This window comes from Rousettus aegyptiacus, unplaced genomic scaffold, assembly GCF_014176215.1.
Source record: "Rousettus aegyptiacus isolate mRouAeg1 unplaced genomic scaffold, mRouAeg1.p scaffold_m13_p_5, whole genome shotgun sequence".
In the NCBI taxonomy this organism is placed as follows: Eukaryota; Metazoa; Chordata; class Mammalia; order Chiroptera; family Pteropodidae; genus Rousettus; species Rousettus aegyptiacus.
This window is the reverse complement of record NW_023416308.1, coordinates 794,906-818,773: the sequence shown is the minus strand read 5'-3', so window position 1 is coordinate 818,773 and position 23,868 is coordinate 794,906. Positions and strand designations below refer to the sequence as shown.

The following is a 23,868-nucleotide window of genomic DNA, read 5'->3' as shown; positions in this document are numbered from 1 at the left end:
ACTCGGGCAGACGCCTGTGTTCTCACCCCTGCGGTAACAGTGACAGGACGGATTTCCGAGGGCCACTGTGAGCTCCGAGTGAATTCATCGTTTAGACAAAGCAGGGTGCCCTTGACTGTGGTACATAAGCACCCGCTCTTATCTGGGACGTGACTGGCTGTCCTCGGCATTCGCCTTTAGGAGAGCTTCCCAACTCCACGCGTGCCTGGGAGTAGCTAAGCGGAGTCACGGGGTGGCGTTCTGGGGCCCAGCTGCCTGCATGGTGATGTCTTCCCCCGCCGTGCACTAGTCTTCGCACGTTTATGGGTTTGTTTGTTTTTTTACGAGAATGAAAGGACGCAGTGGAATCGCAATGTCCTTTGAACCCCCCCGGGGATGGAGTTGGGATCTAAGGGCACGTGAGTTTAACGCACGAACAACGGGGCAGGGCTGGATGACCTGCCCATCTCCACGGCCAACCCCAGGGAGACTGTTGCTGGGGACACATCTGCCCGTCCGCACGTCTGCGTGGTGGCGGCTTAGCACACTCCCGCAGGGCCGCCTGGAGCGTCCTTCAAGGTGTGCGGTTCCCTGGCCCCACGGCGATGGGGACTGTGTGGCTCCTCCTGAGGCTCACGCGGTATCAAGTTCAAACTGGTCAAGAAGGAAGCAGGTGACTGGGCGACTGTGTGGGACCCCGTGAAGTCACGTCTCAAGCATTCTAGCACGGCCGTCCAAGACTCACATGCTTGCAACAGCCATTTGCTGATAGCGTACTGCGTGCCGGCGGGGCTAGGGCCAGGCAGACGGGCAGAGGCACTTCGGGCACTCAATCCAGAGCGCTACCCACCTGCGGAGATTAAGGTGCAGACACAACAGGTCACTTGCCCAGGGTCATGCGGCAGGCGACGTGGATCGCTGACCTTCAAACCCGTTGTTCGACCTTGTGTTCTCCATGCCTCCTGGGCCCGTCCCCTGTGAGGTGGTGACTGTGAGGCCAGGGCCCGGCTCACTGTGGTGCCACCGCCACACCTTCCAGGCGACCAAACCCAAGCTGCGGGTTAGAACACCGAACCGCAGGACGGTGGCAGCCCCGCCTGGAAGGGAGCAGCGGGCACCGCCTGGTGGAAAGCCGCCGCCTGCCCAGGGACCTCGGTCTCCAACGCCTCAGGCTTCTCGCCCGCTCCAGCCCCGGTCTCGTCCTGTGCCCCTTCCTCCGGGTGGGTGACAATTCCTCGTCTCTTTCGCAGGATTGCCGAGGCCGCGAGCTACCAGGGCTGCCCGCTGTCCGCCGCCAGCCCCCTCATCTCCCTGGAGGTGTCCCCGCTGCCCGCCCTGTCCCAGAACCTGTCGGGCGCCCCGCTCGTCACCATCCGGCTACAGCACACACTGGTGAGTCCAGCACGTCCGTCTCATGCGCGGCTTCGACTCGGGTTCACATTGAGCGATGTCTGGGGTCCGTGTGATCTTCAGGGTGTTGGTGCCCACATGGCTGTTTTTCTGTCACCGGAACTCCTTTTTGGGGACCGTGTCTGAAGTGCAGCGGGAAGTTGGGGATCAAGGGGCCAGCTCTCACTCACCTCGCCGGCCGCTAGCAGGCCGAGGAACGCGGTTCGTCGTTCCCACGCACTTTGTCCTGGGTGGATGGGGACATGGCGTGCCAGCGTCCTTTAGAAAAGGTGCCGCTTCCCTCGAGCCGCAGTTCGTCCTGAGACACAGTGTTGCTTCAGCTCCCAGGGGCAGCGGGTCTTGGGGGGTCTGTGGCTGCCAGATGGCAGACTGAGCGTGACCGGCCCCCCGCCCGGGGTTTTCTGTTCCCGCCCATCCCCCGGCATTAACCGGGGACCTGCCGTGTGCCGGGCACCTGTGTCTTCCCGCCCCCTCTGTGGGGCGCCCACTGCTGAGCGAGGCTGTTCCTGCCCCGGCCTGCGCCCCGTCCCTGTCCCCCGAGGAGCCAGCTCCGCCGCCGTCCAGCCGTCCAGTGTGGCCAGCGTCCGCGCTTGTGCTTCCCCGGGCTGGGGGGCCCCCGCCCTCAGCCCTCACCCGCACACTCACTCGGGGCCCTTCTCCCTCGCCGTCCTCTCCTTTCTCAGGGGAGACGTCGCCTCCTCTGTCCCGAGCGAACCATTCTTCAAGGACCCGCGCCCCACCCCGCACCTCTGTGCGGCGCTGAGCCCCCCCACGGACCTTCCGTCCACCAGCCAGCAGCCACCCCCCCTTCGAAAATTACAAAACACTGAAAATGTTTTCCTTGTGGTACAACATTTATAACACGTTTACCACTTCGACCATTGTCAAGTGCACGGCTCGGTGGCACTGGGCTCGTTCGGTGTCGTGGAGCCATCACCGCCTGCTCATCTTCCCAGACGGACACCGTCCCCGTTAAACGCTGACCCCTGCTCCACCCCAGCACCTGGCACCGCCGCCAGCTCTGTCCCCGTGAAGTCCGCGCGTATGGGGGCCACATGTACGCGGAGTCGCGGACTTGCCCCGGCGTGGCCGGCGCCTCGCGGGGCGGCGCGTCCTCAGGGCCCATCCGCGCCGTCGCCGCTGTCGGGAGCCGCCCGCTCCCAGGCGCCGTCGCGGTGGCCACGGGGGCCTCTGGCACTGAGTGGAGGCTCGGCCACGCCGAGGGGGCGGCCTGTCCTGCAGCTGTGTCGTCTCGTGTGCATTCACGTGCCCCCGCTTTCCATGGGGACACCGTCCCCCACGGGGGCAGGATGCGCCCCCGTCGCCCGTGTGAGAATAACGCGCACCCGGCAGGGCCCGCCGGCCTCGCCGCACGCTTGGCCCCGGCCGGGGGCGGGGGCGGCTCGGTGCTTCTGCTGTCAGGGCGCTGCGAAGCGGCCGCGAGAGGCTGCGGTCCCCGGTCGGGCGTGTTCGGCAGCAGCAAAGGCTCCTCCAAAAGCCCCAGAACCGCGTGTCTGAGGTCGGGTCGCCTGGCGAAGGGGCTGGCGGGCCGTGGCGCAGGGAGCTGGCGGGAGGCTGAGGTGACGGGGCGGACGAGCGGCCTGGGGAGGTGCCGAGGGGAGAGGACGGGTCACCTAGATGCCAGGGCTTCGTGGCGTCCAAACACCAGGCGAGTTCACACGTGCTCGTATGCGCCCACAGGCACACACACATATGCACGCACACACGTGCGCACATGCATGCAGCACACACGCACACGCACACCATCCTTGTCAGATCAGGCTGGCGTGCGCCCTGCAGTTTGTCACGGTTTCTTTTCCTCCCCCTCCCTGTCCGAGTGGGGCTGTCCCCGGGGTTCCAGGCCGAGGCCCTCACACCTGTCTGCCCCCCACCACGCAGCCCGCATCCCCCCCCTCAGAACGGCCGCCCTGTGCTCCGACCCCGCAGAGCCTCCCGTCACCAGCTCCCAGCGGGCGGCGAGCTGAGTCACCACACCGCAAGACTGTGGTGCTGGCCTCTGCCTTGGCCTGGCCTGACCCTTCACCCCAGTGTCCCCGTGACTGTGGAGTTCTGGGTGCCGCAGAGGGCGTGGGAACCCTGGTTCCAGTTACATCCCGCCAGGCCCCGGGGCGGACAGCTCCTGCGGTGCAGCTGACAGACTGTCCCTCTGTGGGGGGACCCTTCGCCAGCCCCCCGGAGACTGGGCGTGCCGGGGAGCCACGGATGAACCGGGGCGCGGCCAGCCAGCCCTGCCGTCCGGCGTTCCGGCCCCGCCAGCTTCCTCTGCGGTGTTCTGCCACCAAGGTCCCCACTTTTAAAAAACAATAATAACCTCACTATTTTCTTAGAAAACCAACTCCGGTCAGCCACCGGCCCCAAAGCCCAGAGCCGCTCCCCGGTGTCTGTCGAGGGCTGTGCTCTGAGACCCCACGCGCATTGCGGCTCCGTGTGGGCCCGCGGGCAGGACGGGTCAGACAGGCAACGGCCAGTGTGGCCGGGCCCCTGCCACGTGTCCGCTCCAGAGTCGCCACGACGGGCCGAGCCTGCCCCCGAGCACCGAGCTGGAGCCCGGTGTGCGAAGCCCACTGTGGGATCCGCCCCCGTCACGTTCTTTGCCCCCAAAGCACCCGACAGTCCAGGTCTGACCCCGGCCTTCGCCCGACGCCGGCTGTGCCGATGTGCCAGTGCCGGCGGCCTCCGCCCAGGGGCTCCTCCAGCCACCGCCCCGGTGTCCCGCTCCGGCTCCAGCAAGCCCGCTGGGCTGTGACCTCTCAGAGCTCGGGCCTCGTGGCCGGCGTCTGACAGTCCAGTGGGGGGAGCGGGCGCCCACTGCCCTGGAAAGTTCCTGAGCGCTCCAGCCCGCATCCTGGCAGCTCCCGCCGTGGTCAGTGCCCAGAGCGACTGCCACGTCCCCCACTTAAGGACGGCAGGGGCGCGGCGCTCTGCTCACAGCAGGTTTTCAGACCCCTAACTTGTGCATCAAGATCTCGGTGCCGCCTTCGGTCAGCGACGATGAAACCTTCACTGCCCGTCAGCTCCGACGCGGGCGGCTAAAACTCACCCCCCACGCGGGCTTCCTCTCCGTCCGCCCATCGGTCCCAAAGCAGGCCGCCCGCCCGCACCGCCATCAACGTTGGAGTCGGTCTGACGGCGGTCCCCGGCAATGTCCCAGCAGCCAGGCTCTGACGGAAGTCCCCGTGCACGTTCTGCCGTTGCGCCCCTGAGGACCCAGCCGGCTGACTGCAGCCCGGCCAGGCGGGCCGTGCTGACCGCAGAGACGCTGTGAGCCGCTGGCAGTGAGTCGGTGGCAGCTGCTGAGGCCGCGACGATGCAGGCGGAGCTGCCTGTGGGGACCGCGGTGACCGGCCCCGGCTCCCAGTGCAGTGGCTGCCGTCCCAAGACGGAGGGGGCTGGATTCACCCTCCTCAGGAGATGGCACAGTCCAGGCGGTAAAAACCTCTGCGTCACGAGTGTCACAGCCCAACGCGAGGACCGTTGTCCTCCCGACGCTTGCTCGTTGGGTCACACACCTGGTCACTCGCTCATTTAGCGAACACCAGCTCTGTCGGCCTCTGATTTGTCGTGTGCAGATGGGGTGACGGCACCCAGCCCACAGGGGTAGTTGTCCAGACCCGGTCTCCCCGCAGGTGCCGGGGCAGCCCCCAGGGGGTCTTCCAGAGGGGACCTGGTGGCTCAGCCCAGGTGGCACTTCCGCGTTCTGGCCATGTCCCTGCTCCAGACCCACAGCTGAAGGATGGTGGGGCCAGTGTCAGCGGGCAGTGTGGCCATGTGGCCATGTGGCCGTGTGGCTGCATGTGCGTGTGGCTGTGTGGCCGTGCGTGCGTGTGGCCGTGTGGCTGCGTGTGGCATGTGGCCATGTGGCCATGTGGCCATGTGGCTGTGTGGCTGCATGTACATGTGGCTGTGTGTGCGTGTAGCCATGTGCATGTGGCCGTGTGCGTGTGGCCGTGTGCCTCCCAGGCTGCAGGTGGCAGAGGAGGCAGCACAGTGACCCGGGGTCACTCGCACGGGGCTCGCTCACGAGGGAGGTCGCACGCGGAGCTCAGGCACCTTGACACCTGCTGCGTCGAAGGTGTCACGCAGCTCCCAGCAGGGGACTGCACGTGCCAGAGGCAGGGCCACGTCCTAGAACCGTCCAGGACGTGGACAGTGCTGTGGACGGAGGTCCCAGGGCAGCCTGGGCCTCTGGCCACGTGCCCCGAGTCTGCCGCCCCCGCCCTGGGCGGGGCTCAGCGGGCGGCCGCGGGCGTGGGAACGTGCGGGGGACACGGAGCCCGTCGCGCACCCCCCCCCCCCCCCCCCGCGCAGGGTGTGGGGCCCTCGGGCAGTGCCGCCGCTTCTGATGTTGGGATGAAGCTGTAAATCTGGGTCTCGAATTGCGGCTCTGGCTTCGCGTCGCTGGCAGCTAATTCAGATTTGCTTCCAACATTGTCGACCAAAATAAACCTGTGGTTGGAGTCGGCCAGGACGGTCGCCAGCGGGCAACCTGCGTGCGCTTTTTCAGCTCTCTATCTGAAATGACTTTAAACTTTGAGAAAAATTTCGGGACAGGGCCGAGCGCCCACCTGCCCTCCGCCCGCCTGTCTTCTGTCGTCAGTGTTTGGAAGCACGATCGTGACCGGTCAGCCTTCTGCCCAGGTGTCCGCTGGCACCTGGTGGTCGTGTCTGTCCGGCTGTGCCGGTCCTTCGGCTTCCCTGTCCTCATGGCCCGACGCCACCGGGGGTCCGGGCCAGTTGCCGTGGAGAACACACTCAACCTGGGATTCAGATGCTTCCTCACAGCCTGGCTGAGGCCCCACGAGTGCATGTGCGTGAGTGTGAGTGTGAGTGAGAGGGAGACTCATTTCTGGAGCTACAACACTTGAGCTGTTGGCCACAGGTCACACGGAACGGATCTTACAGATTAAACGACCTTGCTGCGGTTGGCATGACCCCATGGACGGAGGTTTGGGGAGCGACCAAGCCAAGTGACGGCAGGTCCCTGCCCCGCACAAGGCCCAGGAGGAGCAGGTGCAGGAGCAGGGGCGGATGGCCACGGGGCCGCGGGGCCGGGGCCCGGGCAGAGGGTGGAGGGCGGCCCAGGCTGGGCTCCGGGGGGGCATCCACAAAGCACAGTGTCCGCGCCCGTCAAAGTCTCAGCCTTTTCCCTGATGGGCGCCCCTGCCCGCCTCCCGGACGCAGAGACTGTGGGCGGCATCCGCGTCCAGGACGGCCCTGGGCAGGGGCTCTGTGACGTTGCCGCCGCTGCTCCCCAGTGCTTTCTTGTCACCGGAGCGTCGTGCGGGCTCCAGAAGCGGTGTGAGCATGTGGAGGGCAAGCGCTTCTGCCCCGCCCCACCCGACTCAGGGTGCAGGCCTGGCTGGCACGGCAGGGCCTTCGCGGAGGCCCGCGTCCGCGCCGCCGTGAGGTCACAAAGGTGCCTGTTTGGAAGCCAGAGGGAAGGAAAGGGTGGGGCGCAGTGCGCCCCGGCTTAATGGTTGGGTGTGCAGTTATTTTTGAAGAGGACGGTTTCTGAGTACAGACTTGTGTCCTGCAGGGAGCCGGAGGGCTGTTTATCATACCAGAGGGGACGTAATTGCTGGCCCCGCGGCCAGGCGTTCCCCCGGGTTTTGGGGTTTTCCTTTGAAGGCTGCTTTTACATTTCTGAGGGCGTTTTTGGAGGCCTGCCTTTTTAAGTTGAAACAATTTGTCCGATGGGAAACGTTTGTCCGAGGGGGACTTGGAGGGCAGAGTGGGGGCGAGCGGGGGCTCGGGACGAACGTGGAGCGAGCACGCTTGTCCCCGTCCTTGTGCGGGGGAGCCTGGCACAGGGTCACAGCGGGAGCGAGGCGCCTGGCTTTCCTGGCACAGGGTGGGGTGCAGGCTCCGCGGGGTCCCCGGGCCTGTCCCGGACGTCCCTTCCAGGCACCGGGCGGCACCCCTGTGAAGCACGGCCCGCTGCCCTGTCCCAGGAAGCCCAGTGGGGGCGCCGCCTGCGATTCCGGGGCGCGTGACCATGTCCGTCCCTGCCCGGCCGTGCAGTCCTGTCGCTGTGGATGGGCAGGCAGCAGTGGGACGTTCGCGACCCTTGGCCTCGAGGTGCGCACTGCGATGGGGCGGCGGGCCATGCTGAGGGGGCCGGCGGGCTTGCCAGCCTTCCCCTTCGGAGCTGACGGAGCCCTTCTCCTCCCGAAGTGCCTGCTTCAGGGTCTCGGGGACACTCCGGTCGCGGAGGGCCGCCACACGCACGTCTCGGCAGCCGGGGCGCTGACCTCTCGGCTGCAGCGGCTCCAGCTCCTCCCCCTCACCGCCGTGCTGGTGACACTGACCCCGTCAGGCGTCCCCACGCGGCAGTTGCTGTGGGCCGTCCTGTGTGTCTGGGTGTTGAGCGGACATCCGGGCCTCTACCCACTTGGTGCCAAGGCCGTCCCCAAGCTGTGACAACCAAGTATGTCCCCAGGTGGTGCCAGAGCCGCTGGTGACTCCCGTTGAGAATCAGGGTGCAGGTTACTGTGTGGTGACAGCCAGGTCCTTGTCACCACTGTGTAATAGTCACCCGCATGAATTTCCCACAGCTGATCAACCATAATGTGAGCCATGACAAACCCTCACTTTCCTGTGCTCCTTAAATTATAACATTCGGAGCCAGACTGAAGAGCCATGCAGCCTGGCACTGGTTCTGCTGGAAGGCGGGGCCCCTCCCGCAGGGCTGTGGCCAGCGTGTGCTGTTTCTCCAGGACGCATGAACGAGACAGTGTTTTCTCATGGCCATTCTCGGTGCATGGGAATGTCCTACTCTTAGGCCGTTATGCAAACCACGATGCCTACATGTGGCTGTTGAAAACATATGCATACACGTACATTCACATGCACACACACACACTCACGGGCCCCCCACACACATACAGGCACACACACACACACACACAAACACACATGCAAACATGCACATCCACAGACTCACACGCACATGCACACACACACTCACAGGTCCGCACGCATGCACACACATGCAAACGCGCATGAGAGCACACGTACACTCACAGGCGCGTACATGTAAACACACACAAACACACATGCACATGCATGCACACTCGCTGGCTGACCCACATGCATGCACACTCGCACCCATTGTAACTCAGCGTCGTTCGGAGTCCCGCCTCCAGAGATAACGGACACCGACACTCCGCCCTCCCCGGGGACTTTCTGCAGGACACGCGTGTGCGGTGCACGCGGCATCGCGCAGGTGGGGCCGCGCCGGGCTCTGTTTCGTTCGCGGCTCCCGCTCTCGCCTCGCCTGCCTGCATTTCCACGTCGGGGGCCGCAGGCCGTGTCCTGGTTCTCACGGCCGCTCGCGGGCTTCCTCCCCCTCCTGCCAGTCACCTTTAGCTTCACCGTGACGAGCCGTCTGTGTTCTCGTGACTTCTATAGGGTCCCTTAGAAGCGGGACCGCCTGGTTCTTCTTGATTTTAAATGTGTTGTGAACATTTAAGCCGGACTCACCGTTGCTTCCCGAGGGAGCGTCACACTTGGAAGTGTCAGCGAGGCGTCCCGCTCATCCCGACCGGCCCCCGCCTCCCCGCGCTTTGCGAACAGGCTTGTTCTTAGAGCAAACACACTTGCGGGAGAGCATGCACCTGCGTGTGCAGCATGACGTTGTCACAAGCGAACACGCCCAGAAAATCAGCCCCCAGACGGGAAACAGGACCCAGCCGGCCCCCAGAGCACCCAGCCAGACGCTGCCGGCCGGTGAGGCGGGAACCACCGGCAGTCTGCCGGACACGTATGTGTCACGTGCTGACGGACACATGCATCGCGGCTCGGTGTCCAGCTCGGATGGCGTTGCTGGGCCGGAGGACACGCGTGTGCTCCGCCTGCATCGGCAACACCGAGGGCCCCGGAGAGGACATCTCCGTGCGCCTGTCGGAGGGGCGGGCGGGCCCCCCACAGCGCTCCGTCCCTCTGTCTGTGCCCAGCCGGCTCTGTGGTGGGGGTGGGGGGATGTCCGAGGGACGGCAGTGTCCCTGCTCCTAAAGGCGAGGTCAGCCAGCAGAGGCCACGAGGTGGGACGGGAACAGGGCAGGAGGATGCAGGGGGGCCCCGGACGCTGGGTCACCTCCCTCGGGCCGGAGGGCGTCTGACTTGCGCATGCGCGGGGAGAGGGGGGGGGGGTGCGGGGAGGCGGGGAGGCCTCGGGTGGGGGCGGGGCCTGAGCGGGGGCGGGGGCAGCGACGTGCTGGACCTGTGGACAGGTGAGCGGTGACGCAGGGCCGCACAGGCCCGGGGCGCCCCGGGGTGGCCTGGAGCACGCGCTCCTCCAGAGACCGCCCACACCGGGCGCCGCTGGGCCGATTGCTAGTTGGTTGGTTGGTTTGGTCGGGCCGGGCTCAGGGCCACGAGCCTCGCAGCAGGTCCGCGAGGCGCCGTGATTCTGCAGGCGGCCGGCCGCCCCCTCCCGCCCTCCAGGCGGCCCGGCCGGTGCTACTTCCCTGCTCCGCTCACGCGCGGTCTGAACACCGGGTTCCCGTGCAAGTCCGATCCGCGTCCCCCGAGGCAGCAAGGGCCCCCGTCCCTCCCCGCTGTGGCAGACACAGTAACTGTTCCTCACTGAGTGGGGGAAAGGAGGGAAGGAAGGAGGGAGGGAAGGAGGGAGGGAGGGAGGGGGAGGGAGGGCTGGTTAAAGAAAAAGTCCACGTGGTTTATGCCTCCACCTGTTCTCCATTTGAAAAACAACTTCGTGGCTGATACTTCACATGCCGAAGACGACTTGATTTTAACCCCCCCCCCACTCCCCGCCCCACATGCCAGTCACCGGGGGACGCCCCACACGCCACGCCGTCCTCTGGGCAGCTTGGGGGTGTCTCTGTGTCAGTGGCCGGGGCAGCAGAGGGCGTGGGGCACAGGCCGCTGCCAGCTGGGCGCAAACGGTGTTCGAACCAGGTCAGGCAGCTTTGGGCCAGATCGATAATCTGCTTTACTGGCGGCCGTTAAAGGCTGGTCAGCGTCACAGGGCCCAGACCCGGGTGTGTTCGGGAAACGGCGAGGCCTGTGGGGTGGCCGCATTCCTTGCTGATAATGACCGTCTGCAGCCGCGCAGCGGCTGGCCCCCCGCCCCGCACCCGTGAGAAGCGGGGCCTGCCCTTCCGGTTCCAGGGGAGCCCCGTCCTCGGGAGCCAACTCGCAGCCAAGCCAAGTGTGAAGAAGGCGGGGTGGGGCCTGGGCCAGGCTCCGCGAGGAGGGGCCGCGAGGCCCGGCCGGCCTGTCAGGGCGGTGCCAGTTCCCATGTCCTCACTGAGGTCCCCCGCCCAGCTCCGGGAAGGAGCCGGGGCCGCCTCGCTGGCCCGAGCGGTGGCACGGGTCGTGCTGGGGAGTGTGCGCGGCTCTGCCCGCCGTGGTCCCCAGTGGTGGAGGCCACGCGGGCGGCTCTGCCCCCGAGAGCCAGGTGCACACCCAGGGTGCGTGAGGGTGTGGCCGCGCGCAGGCTGTGGGGACGGCTGGCCGCTGGCCGCAGGCCGCACGGCAGCAGGCCGGTTTGTCAGTCGTGGCTCGCACAGCCGGGGGGTGGGACACACGCGTCTCGGGGAACAGCAGCGACGGCGACTGGCAGCCGCTTCTGCGCCCCGGGGGGCGAAGGTGACCGGCCCTCGGTCAGGAGGCGCGCGGTGCCGGCGACCCGCCCAGCTCCGACGTGCCCTGCGCCAGCGACGCTGGACGGCAGGGCGTCCAGGAACCCTCTGTCCCCGATGGACCCCCTGGCCTTCAGGGCGGCGGCTCCGACGGCCGGCTCTGCCGCGGCGCTGACGGGGGGTGGCCGCGGACCGGCCTGCCTTCTCCAGGAGGTGTGGACGTGGCGGGCACCACCCGCCAGACCCGCCGAGCGGCGCGGGGTCCCGCCCCAGGCCGCAGCCCTCCCGGACAGGAGGTCGCCTGCGGAGACGCCGTCGCGCCCGCCCCGCTGCTGCGTGGGGGTCTGGAGTCACGCGAAACACATCGTCGTCATCGTCAACGCTCCAGGTGGCCTAACAGGGGCCCGTGTTTCTGTCCGAGGTGATAGGCTGGGGCGTTGCCGGGTGTGGCCCCGGGGCCCAGGATGGGAGCCTGCCCTCCAAGCCCGATGGCCCGCACGTCACCTCCATGTCACTCATCATGGGGACGGAGGAGCTGCAGGGCCTGTCATCCCCCTGAAGGGCGGCGCCCGACACCTCCCAGCTGCTCCGGAACGTGGGCTGTGACGGGGTGACTCACCTCCCGCCCACCGTCCCCCCACGGCACGTTAACCACACGCCCCCCTCCCTGGGGACACGCAGCCTTCCCTCCAGGTCGGCTGCAAACTGAATGCACAGGAGGCGACCCGCTTTCCCACGGGGATGGGGGGGCAGGGATTCCGTCCTGGTGTGACCTCGGCCTGGGACGAGCCCGCCGCCTGCGACCACACACTGCCTCAGAGCTGCGTCCTCCGGTCGCCTGCAGGGCAGTCAGGGTGGGGGTCAGGGTGGAGGCGGGAGCAGCCGGCTCGGCCCTCGGGGCCACCCACGGATGGGGGCCTGGCGCTGGCTCCCTGCCTCCGGCTCACACCAGCATGCCTCTCACGGGACATGGGCAAGACGCAGACGCAGCTCCCCGCTGCAGATGGCGCGCACGGCCTCCCGAGGGTGCGGGTCCAGGGCCGCAGAGCTGAGGAGACCTCAGGGTGCCTAGTTGTCGTTCTGATTCTGTGGGTTCCTCGTGTCGCGGTCTCCCCCACCGGTGACTCTCCGCGGTGCCAAGTGGCCGCAGACACGGCCGTCTGGGCACGAAGGCGCGCAGGCCGAGGCGTCACGCCGGCCCGGGGCGCGCGTCAGGGCCGGCCGCCGCCCCCTGCTCTGCGGCCCTCAGACCGGCCGTTCGGGTCCCGCGTGAGTGCCACGCGTGGGCCCTGGGCACAGCGGCATCAAGGCGGAGAGGTCCCAGCCCGGGACCCGCTGCCCTAGCCGGGGACGCGGGCGGGACCGGCGAGCAGGGCCCGGGCGTGCCAGACGCTGCCCGGTGCTATGGAGACAGACGAAGGGAGCGAGCTGGGGGGCGGCCGCGGGAAAGGCCTCCCCGAGGAGGGGGTGGCGTGGCCAACACAGCAGGTGGCCACGGCCGCGGGGACGTTCTGGCCGGGGCCCGCGGGGTCCCCAGGCACCGGCGGCTTCCAGCACCTGCGATGTGTTAAGACAGCCGCGTGTGGGAGGGAGAGCCCGTCCGGCCCACACGGCAGGCGTGAGCAGCACCGGCACGATCGTCCGCGCCCCTGGGGACGTCATGGAACAGTCGGGAATGCGGGGTGCCGAGGGCCCTCTGGTTTAGGGGTCGTTGTGTTGCCGCAGCTCCTGGGCCGCAGCATGGCTGGAGTGTGCGTCCATCAGGAGCAGACGAGACGCCGTCTGTCCTGCGAGCGGCCCAGGTGTCCTGCGGGGCTGCCGGCCCGAGCTTACTGGTGACAGTCCCTGGAACTGTCCTGTTTAGGGCAGAGTAGCTGCGGCCGGGGGCCCTGAGCGGGCGTCCAAGAGAGTCCAGGACGTCTCTGGGGAGAGACGACTGTCCTGGGAACAGGACGACGTGGCCGCTGGCCCGCCCCTCTGTCCCTGCGTTAGGCAGACGCTGAGTGTCACCTGCTGTGCGCCGGGCCCTGGGGCTGTGCGTGATGATGATGTACTAGACGGGGACCCGGTAGGCGAGTCGGCCAGCGAGGACACCACGGGCCCCTGCGTGGTGGCGATGGGGCCACGGGCCCCTGCTCAGTGCGGCTGGGGGCGGCCGGGGGCGGGCAGGTTCTGGACAGCGGGGGGCGGGGCCTGCTTCTGAGGGGCCAAGGGCGCAGAGGCCTGAGGGAGCCGGGGGGGTCTTGGGGGACAAGCATTCTCCAGGGAGGGCGGGGCACTGCAAAGGCCTGAGGGCCGGCCAGGGTGCGCACGGTCCCGAGGCCGGCCCCTCCCGCTGCCTCACGAAGCTGTCGCGTCTCGTTGCAGACTGGCAGGCAGTACGGCGAGGCCGCCAACGAGAGCAACCGCGTCTTCCTGTACTGCGCCTTCCTGGACTTCAGGTACGGCTGGAGGGGGGGACGGGAGGATGGAGGGGCACGTGGTACCGGCGTCTGGCCGCACGCTCGGCTCAGGCCGGGTCCTGGCCCCGCTCCTGGAGGCCACACGGTTCGTCCTCTGTGGCTTTGGGCAGGGCGAGAGTGGGTGCTGGGGTGGCTTCTCTCTAGGCCACGTGAGGACATCTGTCGGGATGGCCTCCGAAGCCCAGGGTGACTTTGACCACAGTACCCAGCTCGGCAGAGGCGCCGAGGCCTCAGGGCGGTGAGGCTGTTCGGGCGGGCCCGGTCCCCGCAGAAACCCCGTGAGCCCTCGGCCTCTGCCACTCGGCCCAGGGCCCAGGGGCAGCCTTCTTCCCAGCGCCCCCATGCCTCCCTCCCGGACCCCATCCAGCTCACCGGCGTGGGCTCGCCTGCCCGCTGTGTGGGGCTTCTGCTGGCATGGTTCTGATCACAGTGCCCTCTGGATGCGAGCCCACTGCAAATGCTCCTCCCCCAGCAGGGAGGGCAGGGGGTCCCCGTGGCCAGGGAGGGGCTGTCGGTGACTGAGAGGGGGGGCAGGGGAGGGCGGAGGTCACGGACCCTCCCAGCCCCTCATTCTGGCCCTGTGGCTTGTGCCAGACTGTCTGACTGTTCAACGCTGGGTTTTTATGTAAAGCTTAAAACTCCCCAGAGGCAGACAGGGCACACCCAGGGCCTCCGGCCCACACCCGATGGCCGGCCACCCCCCTCGTCCTGGATTCTGCGCCGAGCCCCACGCCCAGGCCCTTCTCCCACAGCCGCTCACGGCCCCGCAGCCCAGGGAGCCCAGGGCGCCGCTGCCGTCTCTGGCCAGGCCCCGCGGGCAGAGAAGGCCCGCGGCCATCAGAGCACCAGACACTCGATCGAGGTCCTGGGCTGGGGGGCTGCGGCGGGTCTGCTCGGCCCCCCTTTACCTCCGCTCCCCCAGTGGTGGGGAGAGAGCAGCCCATCCTGTGTAATGGCCGGCAAACGCCTTTATCTTTGGTCCCTTTCTCTGACTGCGACTTTTAACCCCTCACTCCGGCTGCTGCTGCGACCTGACAGCCCTGTGAAGTCAGGGGTTTTGCCTCGGCCACACCCAGCCGGGTAGAGCCCTTTCATTGGTCTCTTTGTAAATTATGGAAATTCTGAAGCCCGTCCTCGCAGAACAAGTCATCCTGCTCTTTGGGGCACTGCTTACAGAGAAAAAAATGTTATGGACAGAAAAGGGGAGACAGGGTTTGGAAAGACCCACATGGCCTGTTGGTTTTACTTCTGAAGACGTTTTGAGAACAGAGACGAGTGTGAATGCGGGCAGCCGGCGCCCCGGATCTGTAACTATTGGTGTGTTCGTAGTTTTAAGAATGAAACAACTGACACGTCGCAGACAACGTTCAAGGTCATCGCCACCTCAGCCTGCCCCTCTCAGCCCCCGGAGGCGGCCGCCGCCGAGACCGTGGTGCCCGCGGCCCCCGTCCACTTGCCCAGCTCTTACTTACTAGTGTGCGGTCGGCGTTCAGAGAGCCCACACTCTGTTACACAGCTCCGTGCGTTTTCACAGCCGGCGCGACCGAGGCACGCTGCCTCGGCGTCCGCGGGGTCTGTGGCGACGTCCTGCCCTCGTTGGCCATGGCACGATCTGCGTCTTCTCTTCTTCTCCTTAGTCACGCTCACGAGAAGTTCATCAATTTTATTGTTTTTCTCCCCCCAAAGGAACAACTTTTGATTTCATTGCTTTTTCTTTATTGCATTTTTATTCTCAATTTCATTGATTTACTCTTTTACCTTGGTCATTTCCTTCTTCCTACTTCTTTTGGGTTTAATTTGCTCTCTATTTTTAAATTTCTTGAAGTGTAGACTTAGTTATTAACATAAAACCTTTATTCTTTACTTAAATAAGCACTTAACATTATCAATTTTCCTGTAAGCTCTGATTTAGCTGTATCCCACAAATATTGTTAGGTTGTTTTCATTTACATTAAATTCAAAATATTTTCTGATTTTCCTTACGACATCCTCTTCAACCCATGTACTGTTTTGAAGTGTGTTGTGTAATTCAAACATTTGGGGGGTTTTCCAGAGATCTTTCTGCTACTGATTTTATTTACTATTTCTGTGATCTGAAACCATTCCTTAGATGACTTCTGCTCTTATACATTTGTTAAAAGTTGTTTCATGACTCAGGATATGTTCAGCCTTGGGAGGTGTCCCACGTACGCTTAAAAAATGGATTCTTAATGGAGTATTCTGTCATGTCAGAAGCAATGTGGTTCAGATTTCCTGTGACTTCGTTGCTTTTCTCATTCTGTCAATTAATGAGAGGAGTGAGTGTGAATTCTCAAACTGCAACATGCATGTATTTCTTCTTTCAGTTTTTTCAGTTCTTTTAAAAAATGTATCTTGAAATTTTATCGTTAGGTGCATATATCATTAGAATTGTTACATCTTCGTGGAAAATTGGCTACTCTGTCATTCCAATGCCCCCCTTTATCCAGGGACATATTTGTTCCAAAGTTTATGTAATCTGATACCAACATAGCCGTTCTGGCTTTCTTAATTCGTGTTCGTATGTTAATGTTTTCCTCATCCTTTTATTTTAATCTAGTTAAATCTTTATATCCGAAGTGGGATCTTTTTAGAGGGCGTATGACTAATCTTGCATTTTTATACAATCTGGAATTTTCTCTTTTCCATCAGTATGCTTAGATAATTTAAACTTAATGTAATTATTGGTATAGTTGGATTACGATCTGCCTTCTTGCTCACTGTTTTGTAATTTTCTATCTTGGTTTCTCATGTTATCTTTTCTTACTTCATTTGGACTTGGGGGTATATTTTATGATGCCATTTATGTTCACCATTGACTGCTAATGATACCTTTTTTTAAATTAGAGGGATAGAATGTCTGTCTGTAATTCATCGGTGTCTACCTTCGAGTAACATTGTATCACTTTGCGTATATTCTAAGACGCTGCAATAATCTTTTCACAGTTCCTTTCGCCCATCCCTCGTGCCATGTGTTATACCTTTACAGATACTATAAATGCACAGTACAATGCTAGTAATTTTGCTTTAGATAATTAAAGCAGTTATCTCCTAGAGCAATTGAAATGAAGAAAACAGTAATCGCATATTTACCTTTATTCTTTTCCCTTTGCAGCTCTTTCACTTCTTGGTCCAGATCCAGGTTTCCGTCTGGTACCCCACGCCTGTAACTCTTCTCGTAGCGCGAGTCTGCCGGCGACAGGACACACTCGTGCGCGTTTGTCTGATGACGCGTTCTCTTTTATAGTTGAAGGATATTCTCACTCGGCGCTTTTTCTAGATATGCACTTTACGAACTAACACAAGCAATCTATCAACACATTGTTCTTTCAAAAAGTAAAACGTTATAAAAAAAAAAAAAAGCAGCTCCCCCTGGACCTCGCGCGGTCCCCAGCAGTAACCACGGGGGCGGGGGGAGGGGCAGGGCAGGAATTTTTAGTGTGCTCCCCCCAAAATTCAGCTACGAGTCATACCTGCACTCGAGGGAAATGCGAGGCTCCGCGTAATCTCGTGTTTCCTGCACCGTCCGCCACGCTTCGTTCTGCCCTCACTGCTTTCAACCGATGTTAGTGTTTCCGTCACGTTTATATGCACGCGCGCCCTATTTAAGCATATGCGTGTTTCTGCTGAAACACGGACGTCCCTGGTCTCAGGTCACACGTGTTTCCCCCGTACCTGACATCGCGTGGCTGATCTCTTTCCGCACGAGCGGGGAGCCCGCCTCCTGGTTTTCACTGGCTCGTCACACCCACGCAGAGGTGATGCCCCTTGGGGCGCATAAGGCATTGCCACGCCTTCGTGGCTTCATTTGAGGACATGCGACTGTCATGGTCTTCGAGTCCCAGCCACCCTTGCATAGCAGAAGGCACCTTTTCCATCCCCAAGGGCGTGTTCACCCCATTTGACACCTGTTAAGTTTTCGGGTCTCCTCTAGGTGGTATCCACGCCATCGACAGACGGACAGAGGTGCTACAGACAGCATGGCAGCTGGCCGGCTGACGGTGCCCCAGGTCCTGGGGATGCTGGACCAAGAGGGGGACAGGGGACGGGGGAGGAGGACACGACCCCGTCTTCCAGTCCCTTTGATCCAGCATGATTCGTGGGGTTTTGCCCCTCAGACGGGCAGGGTCAAGTGGCCCAGGCTGTGCTCTCTGCAAAGTGTCCCCACCTCCCATTCATCATGGGACCGAAGCTGCTGTCCGGAGGCCCAGCGTCAGGCTCAACGCCCACTGCCCGGTCCCCTCCAGACGACCCTTCCCAAGGCCCGCCCTTCATTACGGCCACACGGCATTCTCCCGGGGACGCGCTGCCTCTGGCAGGGCCACGGGCAGCAGAGGAGCAGGACTGAGGGCCGGCCACCGAGCTGGACAGCCACATTCCGCCCCGGCGCACTCGGGGCTGACGCCGCAGTCAGAACTGAACAGAGGACAGAGAAACCGGAGCCTGTAGCTTCTTCAGCGTCATAAGCATTTTCTCCCGAGGCCCCCGCCGAAGACGAGCCTTTGCCAGTAACACCAAGTGGCGATTTCTGGGAAGAACCACTGGAAGGTCTTCGTTCAAATTTGAAAGTACAGAGAGCACAGAGGAGGCAGTGGTCACTCCCGCATCCTCGCGGAGGGCGAAGCGCACGCCACGCCTATTTGCTTGGGGTCCTCTTCGTCTCGGTTTATGCCGTGAGAAGCGGTACAAGTAAAACATCGATAAGTTGTTCTGTAGAGAAGTGGAACATTATAAAAACGCAAATCTGTCCCATGTGTCCTGGCCTCTCCCCCGTCTCTGGAGACGAGCACCCCGGGGAGTCTTCTCAGTAATTTGCGTATGAGTTACGGTTATGTTCACAGGAAGTATGAGCTTTTGTTCGTATGATCTTTCGTTCCATGCATTTAACATGATACGTTATGTTTGGGGTTTCGCCCTTGTTGGTACACGTTTGGCCTTCTTGGTGTTTCCCGCCTTTTCTCGATCCAGTCCCCAAGGTGGACGTCGGGTCACTTTATGTCTCCGGCGACACAAGGCTCGGACGTGTCCCTGTGCGTGGCCCCCGAGCTGCTCTGGCAGGGCCGCCGGGCCGTCGGAGGACGTGCGCGTTTCCTTGTTTACCGGGTTTGGGCCAGGTGCCGTCCACGTGGCCGTGGCAGGGTGGTCACGGCGCCTTCGCCTCCCGCGGGAGGGGCTCCTAGGTGGCTGCGGCCTGGCCGTCAGGTCGAGGACACTGCCGCCTTCTCTGATCTTTTCTCCCGTGTCCGCAGCTCCGGAGAGGGCGTCTGGTCGAACCAGGGCTGTGTCCTCGCCGAGGGGAGCCTGGCCCACTCCGTCTGCCGCTGCTCACACCTCACCAACTTCGCCATCCTCATGCAGGTGGTCCCGCTGGAGGTAAGGGCCGGGCACGGGGGGCCTGGACCCCAGGGAGGTGCCCTCACACCAGGGCCAGGTGGCATGTCCCCGGGGCACTGTCACCCTTGGGGGCCGATGGGAGGCTGCTGGCCCGGGAGACTCCGTGATCGGGGACATCGTGAGGCTCGGCTTCTTCGTCAAAACAAATCTTCGCTCCGCATGTCCCCGGGCGGCCCCCGGGGAGCCCTGGTCTCGCTCGTTGCGCGTGCAGACTGGAAGGCAGCCCACCAGCGTCGTCTGCCGCAGGCCACTGCGAAGCCCTGCCCGGGCTGTGGGGACATGGGACACGTCCGGTCCAGCAGAGAGCTGTCCTCGGCTGTCGCTGGTCACATGAATGTCCAGAGAGGTTGTCACCCGTGTGACACAGGCGTCGACACTGCCTCCCCCGAGCACCTCTGCCCTGAGACGCGAGGCTGGGTGCAGACGGGGCCTCCCGAGGGGCCCGATTCCAGCTTGGGGTTGAGCCCATGGCGGGGGAGGGGCCGTGCAGTGGCCTTCTGGGGCCCTCTCTCAGTGGGGCCCTGACATCTACCCCGGAGCCTCAGGCCAGGATGGCGAGGCCCTTCCTGGGTGGGCTTCTTGGTCAGAGCCTTTCGCCCATGTCCCCTGCCGGGCTCCTCATCAGCCCGTGGGCCAGAGACGCGTTTCCTGGGAGAAGGGCCAGCGCCCAGCTTGTCAGAGAAACAAGCAAATGCGCTTTAAACACGAGACGCCCCTGGTGACCTTCTGAACTGTCACCAGACCCGGACCCCTGTGTGTGACTGAGTGGCTTCTAGGCCGCCAGAGGACGCTGGACGTGGGAGGCGGGGTGTGAGAGCAGGGAGGGGGCCTGGCCCGGGGCCCCCCGGCCGTGGAAGGCCCGCGCCTGGCACTCTGCTCCATCCTAAGCTGCGTCCTAGAGATCGAGCACTTTCATTCACGACTCAGCTTCCTGGCGGCTCCCGAAGATTCAGGGTCAGTGAGGCTGAGCCGAGCAGGGGCGTCCTCGTCAGCGGGGGTGCCCTGCGCCCAGCCAGGCCGCCTCCCCCGCCGCTGTCAGAGCCGCGTGAGGACCGGGAGGCGCTCGCGGAAGCGAGCCGCGCCAGAGATACCGCCGGCGGAGTCGGCCGTGCCTCCAGGTGGCTCTCCAGGCCCCTGGCGAAGGCCCCGCCCCGTGGCACGCGTGGCCAGTGCGTGAGCGGGCTCCGCGCTCCTGGGCTCCGCGCTCCTGGGCTCCGCGCTCCTGTGTGGTCCCTGCAGCGACGCCGGGATGTCCCGGCAGGCGCCTAAGGGCCCGTCCTCACCCGTCACCATCCGACAAACACTCGCCAGCCCCCGGCCAGGCCCCAGGGTGCGGTCGCCGAGGAGAACAACGCATTTCTGCTTTTGAGTTTACCGTCAGCGGGAGAGACGGACCGTGAGCGAACGGCCGTGGACAGTGTCAAGCTGGAGACGAAGGGCCGAAGGGAAGGGCGCGAAGCGATCATTTTAGAGCAAAGAAAAGCCGCTGGGGAAGCTCTGATCCAGGCGGAAACCCGAAGCGTTGGATGAGACAGCCGTGGTGGAGTTCACAGGGTCAGAGGGGACGGGAGGGGCCGCGGCTCCGGAACGGAAAGGGGCGTCGCAGGGCGCGGAGGGCAGGGCGTTTCCAGGCCCGCCTCCGAGGCAGGGCGCCTGCTCTCCCGTTCGCTTCGGGCACAGTTGTTCGGGGCGCAGGGTTGGCTTGGCCCCGTGTCAGCGTCCCGGAGCGAGCCGGGCAGGCGGCTCCTCGGGGCGGTGCCGACGCCGCTGCGAAATGGCTCCGTTTGTGTTGTTGCTCACGGAAGTGGCTTCGAGCAGCGGTAGGTGCAGGACGACAATCGAGTGGGGGTAGAGAAGATGCAGGCGGGCGAGCCCCGTTTGGCCGGTGGGCAGCGGGGAAGCGCCGCGCGGATGACCAGAAGGCCCGGGAGGACATTCCAGGCTCAGAGAGGGCACCGGGTTTCACACCCAGATTGTGAACTGGTCATGGCGACTCTGGACAGGGGGTCCCAGGCTGTCCCCTAAGAGGACGTGGGAGCATCACGGCCCCGTGACAGACACCGCACACGTCGCGCTGGGACAGGGACCCACTTCCCCACCTGTGATGAAGCGTCGGCGGAGAGCCAGACGTGCAGGCTTCTCCCCCACCCCGCAGCCGGAGCCGCCAGGGGCCAGCGGGCGCGCCTGGAAGTCCCTTCGGGGCCCGAGATGGAACCCAGGCACAGACGCAGTGGGTGTCCCTCAGGCCGCGAGCTTCGAGCTTGGGGAGGGCTGTGCCCGCCTGTCGTACCGCACTCTCAGCGGTAAGGCCCGGCTCAGGCAGCTGGGAGCCCCGGACAGCCCCAGCAGGCTCGTCCTCTTTAAGGGGTGACGCCTCGAGAGCAGCTGCTCCCACATGAGTGAGGGGCTGCCATCCTCAGCATCACAGATGGGGGGCAGAGGTCACCTAGGCAGCAGAGCCCTGCCTTGAACGCTGGTCTCCAAACCCCAACGCTTCCTCCGGATCCTACGCGCTGAGAGCTGAAGCCAGCCGTCTCCCCCGGGACGTGGGTGGGTTTCCTGGGCAGAGGAGGATGGGGGGGGGGTGCTGGCCACCCAGCAGGAAGCTGTGTTTGGGAGAGCTGGGGCCGAGGGAGGCGGGGAGGCAGCTCGGTCCAACAAGCTGAAGTGTTTATGGCTGCAATTCCACCAGCACTCCCGGAGGCGGCCAGATTTAGACAGTCTGTGGGCGTCTTCGTGGAAGCAAACCACACACACTCATCACCAGGAAAGGTCGATTCGAAAGTGGTTTAAAATTATCCATGCTAAAATGAACATTAAGGAAGATTAAGGCGGTTATCGCAGCGGACAGCAGACCTGCGGCAGCTCTGGAGTTACGAAGGCGGCAGGGATGGCGGACTCCCGGGGACAGAGGGTGGATCCCTGCGGCAGACAGAAGTCACCGGGACCCCTGCAGGCCCGGGAGGCTGCGGCAGGGAGCCGGAGGCGGCAGACAGCGGGACGGCCTGCGTTAGAGCACAGAGCCGAGTCAGGCCTGGCGCGCTGGGCCTCGTGGGAAGCGGCAGAGCGTGCGTTGGTGAGCCCAGCACGAGGGTGGTGTACGGCCCGGTACATCCACGCGGGAAGTCTGCGTGGCTCCGCGTCCACGGGGGTCATCAACCAAGAAATAACATGCGCTAATTAAAGGACGCATCGTGCTTAGGCCAACTGATTCAAGGCATCGCTGAGTGAGGAGGGCGAAGTGGGGGTCAGCCCAGCAAGCCCGCTGAGTGAGGAGGGCGAAGTGGGGGTCAGCCCAGCAAGCCTGCACCGTGGGAACTGACAGCGCCCTGAGGAAGGTGGTGGCGGGCACCCTGCGCAGGCCCCGCCCCCGCAAGGCCCCGCCCTGCCTCACGCAGGCCATGCCCTCCCCCCACCCGCAAAGCCCCGCCCCACCCCATGCAGGCCACGCCCTGCCCTGCGCAGGCCACGCCCCCGCCCCACGCAGGCCACACCCTTGCCCTTGGCTCCGTGGTGGGCTGGGTGAGAGCCACAGTGCTCAGGAGCCCGGGAGTGAGGTGCGTGGCAGCCCCGGGGAAGGAGCCACTCAGTGAGACAGCCCCAAGCCATGGTCTGGAGGCCGACCTCAGCCAGTGGACATCTTTCACGTAGCCCACAGAGGTTTAAAAAGTAGTTGCCATTATTTTAAAACTCAGATATATTATCTAAAATTTTGCATTTCTGGTTGTCTTTTAAAAAAAAAACATCCTGGTGGCCGAGGAGCCATGGCAGGTGCAGTGGACAGTGGCGGTGGGGGTCAGGCCTGGCGGCCAGTCTGACCGTGTGTCTGAGGACCGCGGGCCTTCCTCACACACTCGGACGTTGGCATTCGTGGTCGGGGCGCGGGGGGCGGGGGGGGACGTGGCCAGACATCTCCGCCCCCTTTACTCATTCTCCTGAAAGGTGGCAGAGCCGGTGCCAGTGGGCGCCAGGGTGGCCGGCCTCTGCTGCACAGAACAGGGTCCCACTCCCCCGCGTCCCCGCCCCAGAGGAGCCAGGGTCCCTCGGGTGAGCCTGGCTCTTCCCCCAGACCTGGGGGACTCGGTGTGTGTTTCCAGGAGGGGCCCGCCCCGAATGCCTTCCTCATGCAGACCGAGGCCTCAGGCCACTGGCCCGCAGGGCCACCCAGGAAAGGGGCTGCCACCTGCTGGGCTCCGCCTTCCCCGGCGGCTCCTCCCTCTCCCACCAGCCTGCCTTGTAGGAGCGGGCTTGGCGCTTCCTGCTCCTGCCGCCTGCTGCCTTTTCCCCGGCCCTGCACTGGCCATGGTGCTGACAGCCGGGAGCTGGGGGGACACAGATGGGCCTGCCGCCTGCCCCTCCCCTCCCTTCCCCTGGGACCCGCCTTGCCACTCTGACAGGGTGGGGCTGGGCTGGCTAGCCGAGCTCCAGGAGGGTGCGGGACTGAGATGCAGCCAGGGCGTTGGGGACACTGTGACAGGCAGCCCCCAGATTCCTCAGGCCGCGTTTCCTGTGAAGGCGACCGCGGTGTGTGGGGAGACAGCAGGGAGGGCAGGCCATGATGAACACGCTCGCCCCGCCTCCGCCATCCCGCGTCCCCGAACACGCCCGCCCCCCCCCCAACACGCTCGCCCCGCCTCCGTCGTCCCGCGTCCCCGAACACGCCCCCCCCAACATGCCCGCCCCGCCTCCGCCGTCCCGCGTCCGGGGTCCCCCGTCCCTTGCCCTAGCATTGCTGTCTGTCCCTCGGAGACGGCCTCTGAGCTTGCGGCCCTCTCTGCTCTCTGAACGAAGCCAGGCACGGAGTCCCGGCCGGTCTGCACTCGGTCAGGACGATTGATCAGCGTGTCTCCGAGGTCACCCCAGCTCGGCCCGCACGGACCTGCCTCGGCATCGAGCCACAGGGGCAGTCCCTCCAGGGGGCCCTGGGTCAAGCGGTGCGCGGCCTTAAATGTTCGCAGATGCCGACGCTGCCGCCGGGG

General features: G+C 64.2%; 1 protein-coding gene across 2 annotated transcripts in view; it reads left to right on the top strand.

Moving 5' to 3' along the window:
• The window catches only part of ADGRD1 (adhesion G protein-coupled receptor D1), a 72,404-nt gene that overhangs the window by 25,814 nt on the left and 22,722 nt on the right, over positions 1–23,868 (top strand). For both annotated transcript variants that reach the window (XM_036221172.1, XM_036221173.1), the window contains 3 exons: positions 1,230–1,371; positions 13,383–13,456; positions 18,745–18,868. In XM_036221172.1, the coding sequence (XP_036077065.1) occupies positions 1,230–1,371; positions 13,383–13,456; positions 18,745–18,868 (340 nt within the window). The remainder of the gene's footprint in view (positions 1–1,229; positions 1,372–13,382; positions 13,457–18,744; positions 18,869–23,868) is intronic.